The 3,656-nt window shown below is 50.6% G+C and overlaps 1 protein-coding gene across 1 annotated transcript; it reads left to right on the plus strand.

Annotated features, from left to right (window-relative positions):
* Positions 1-108: 108 nt before the first annotated feature.
* On the plus strand, positions 109-2,825 carry LOC139025465 (serine/arginine repetitive matrix protein 1-like; the record flags this gene model as incomplete). Its single annotated transcript, XM_070440605.1, has 2 exons — positions 109-239; positions 2,104-2,825. Coding segments are annotated over exons 1-2 (853 nt in total), but the record flags the coding sequence as incomplete, so codon positions are not given.
* Positions 2,826-3,656: the final 831 nt, after the last annotated feature.

The following is a 3,656-nucleotide window of genomic DNA, read 5'->3' on the forward strand; positions in this document are numbered from 1 at the left end:
CCATTTCATTTTCCTATGGACCTCCATGAACTTATCAACGGGTCGACTTCAAACGAGTCAGGAGCTTGATTGGGCGTTTGTTTAGGTGCGAACGGACAACAACGGTCCATGAAGTCTCAGCCGTCGCTTGATTCTAAGACGGTTCAGACATTTTTCATAGAGAAGACCTGTTTCCGGAATGTGTCCCTTAGTCCTCCAAACAGCAGTCAGTCACCGCACAACTCTGCCATCTTCTCACCGTACAGCTCTACAATATATCCCGTCTGTACAGGCTTTACCATATTCTCCAAGTACAGCCTGTACCATATTCCCCTGCACAGCTTCTAATCCATTTTCCCTGTAAAAGCTCTACCATTCACCCTGTACCAGCTCTAACCAATAATTCCCCCTGTACAGCTCTTGACCATATTCCCCACACATTCTGAGTATATTCCCCCACAACTAGCTCTACCATAATTCCCCCGGCCACAGCTCTACATATCCCCTGCACAGCTCTACACATATTCCCCCCACACACCTCTACGCATAATTCCCCCGTACAGCGTCTAACATATTCCCCAGTACACGCTGCTACCATATGTTCCCCGCACAGCTTTACCACTATTCCCCGTACATGCTCTACCACAATTCTGACAGCTTCCCATACAGTACAGTTAACATATTCCCCTGTACAGCTCTACCATATTCCCAGTACAGCTTCTCTACCATATTCCCAGTACAGCTCTAACCATATTCCCAGTACAGCTCTACCATATTCCCTGTACAGCTCTACATATTCCCTGTACAGCTCTACCATATTCCCCTGGTACTAGCTCCCACATATTCCCCAGACACTCTACCAATATTCCCCAGTACAGCTCTTACAATAATCCCCATAAAGCTCTACATAATTCCCCGCACAAGCTCTACCATATTCCGCCCCGCACAGCTCTACATATTCCCGCCGTACAGCTCTAACATTATTCCCCTGTACAGCTCCTACCATTATTCCCCAGTGAAGCTCACCATAGATTCCCCCTGTACAGCTCTACCATATTCCCCAGTATCAGCTCTATTCATATATCCCCAGTAACAGGTACAGCTCTACCATATTCCCCTGTACAGCTCTACCATATTCCCCAGTACAGCTCTACCATATTCCCCTGTACAGCTCTACCATATTCCCCTGTACAGCTCTACCATATTCCCCTGTACAGCTCTACCATATTCCCCAGGACAACTCTACCATATTCCCCAGGACAGCTCTACCATTTTCAAGTCTTTAGTTTAAAGTCACTGATTTTGATCAATAAAATAGTGATGTCATTATTATGCTAATCCGATTCCCTGCGTGGGATTGGATATTTCGACTCCAGGAGAAATTATTCTGTGAGGTCGCGACAGCTCATCTTCTTTTTAAATACAAACATGACTAGTTAAAGCTTGTACATATTCAGAACAACGGACTGCTGAGGACAAGCTTTAAGTTCTGGGTGTCACATTGTCACAAATTTTCAGGGGTGATCACTATCACAACTCAACAACACAGCCAATACAACGATGAACAGAAATCTGTCTCCTGACAAACTGCAGGACATCCGCTGTTACAGGGGCTTATATTCACCCGAGGAAACATTTCTATTTGGCTTTGTTCCGCTGTACGATGCGATTCAGAATAGACTGCAGGCTCTGGGGGAATTCAAAGGCTAAATAACAAGAATAAAATGAAAGAAAGGCGTGTAGAGAAGCTTGTAGAGAAGAGGTTTTAAATGTGTTCTGGTTATCTTTCTGCGCTGCTTTGGAATCAGAACAGGGTCTTCTTCATTCACATTAGTATGGAGGAAGTGCCTGTCAGATTACTTCTGTTTCAAGTGTAATAATCATAATAGTCCTAACACAGGATCATGTTTGTAGTGTGTGTGTGTGGACTGCAGGCTGCTCCAGTTGAAGATCTCCTGGGTGTCTAGCTGAGAGGCTGATGTGTGTCTTCCAGTCACACTAAGAGGGCCAGTCTTGTACTCTATCACCTGCAAGTGGCCCAACAGGGAGAAGAGATAGAAGATGGAGTGTATCTCTCTCTCTGTGATAAAGTAGATAAGGGGATCATCGATTCTGCGGCCTCAGAGCCCAGCGCCCAGACAAAGACCTCAGAGCCCAGCGCCCAGACAAAGACCTCAGAGCCCAGCGCCCAGCGCCCAGACAAAGACCTCAGCAACGGCCTCAGAGCCCAGCGCCCAGACAAAGACCTCAGAGCCCAGCGCCCAGAAACCTAACAGACCGCAGAGCCAGCGCCCAGACAAAGACCTCAGAGCCCCAGCGCCCAGACAAGACCTCAAGAGCCCAGCGCCCAGACAAGACTCGAGCCGCCCAGACAAAGACCTCAGAGCCCAGCGCCCAGAACAAAGACTTCAGAGCCCAGCGCCCAGCCCCAGACAAAGACTCAGCAACGCCTCAGAGCCCAGCGCCAGACAAAGACCTCAGAGCCCAGCGCCCAGACAAAGACCTCAGAGCCCAGCGCCAGACAAAGACCTCAGAGCCCAGCGCCCAGACAAAGACCTCAGAGCCCAGCGCCGCAGACAAGACGTCAGAGCCCAGCGCCCAGACAAAGACCTCAGAGCCCAGCGCCCAGACAAGACCTCAGAGCCCAGCGCCCAGACAAAAGACCTCAAGAGCCCAGCGCCCAGACAAAGACCTCAGAGCCCAGCGCCCAGAACAAAGACCTCAGAGCCCAGCGCCCAGACAAAGAACCTCAGAAGCCCAGCGCCCAGACAAAGACCTCAGAGCCCAGCGCCCAGCCAAAGACCTCAGAGCCCAGCGCCCAGACAAAGACCTCAGAGACCCAGCGCGCAGACAAAGACCTCAGAGCCCAGCGCCCAGACAAAGACATTTACATTTACATTTAAGTCATTTAGCAGACGCTTTTATCCAGAGCGACTTACAAAATTGGTGCATTCACCTTATGAAATCCAGTGGAAACAACCACTTTACAATAGTGCATCTAACTCTTTTAAGGGGGAGGGGTGGGGTTAGGAGGATTACTTTATCCTAGGTATTCCTTAAAGAGGTGGGGTTTCAGGTGTCTCCGGAAGGTGGTGATTGACTCCGCTGACCCTGGCGTCGTGAGGGAGTTTGTTCCACCATTGGGGTGCCAGAGCAGCGAACAGTTTTGACTGGGCTGAGCGGGAACTGTACTTCTCAGAGGTAGGGAGGCGAGCAGGCCAGAGGTGGATGAACGCAGTGCTTTGTTTTGGGTGTAGGGCCTGATCAGAGCCTGAAGGTACGGAGGTGCCGTTTCCCTCACAGCTCTGTAGGCAAGCACCATGGTCTTGTAGCGGATGCGAGCTTCACTGGAAGCCAGTGGAGAGCGCGGAGGAGCGGGGTGACGTGAGAGAACTTGGAGAAGGTTGAACACCAGACGGGCTGCGGCGTTCTGGATGAGTTGTAGGGGTTTAATGGCACAGGCAGGGAGCCCAGCAACAGCGAGTTGCAATAATCCAGACGGGAGATGACAAGTGCCTGGATTAGGCCTGCGCCGCTTCCTGTGTGAGGCAGGGTCGTACTCTGCGAATGTTGTAGAGCATGAACCTACAGGAACGGGTCACCGCCTTGATGTGAGTTGAGAACGACAGGGTGTTGTCCAGGATCACGCCAAGGTTCTTAGCGCTCTGGGAGGAGGA

The sequence above is a fragment of the Salvelinus sp. IW2-2015 genome, unplaced genomic scaffold (genome assembly GCF_002910315.2).
Source record: "Salvelinus sp. IW2-2015 unplaced genomic scaffold, ASM291031v2 Un_scaffold2735, whole genome shotgun sequence".
Lineage (NCBI taxonomy): Eukaryota > Metazoa > Chordata > Actinopteri > Salmoniformes > Salmonidae > Salvelinus > Salvelinus sp. IW2-2015.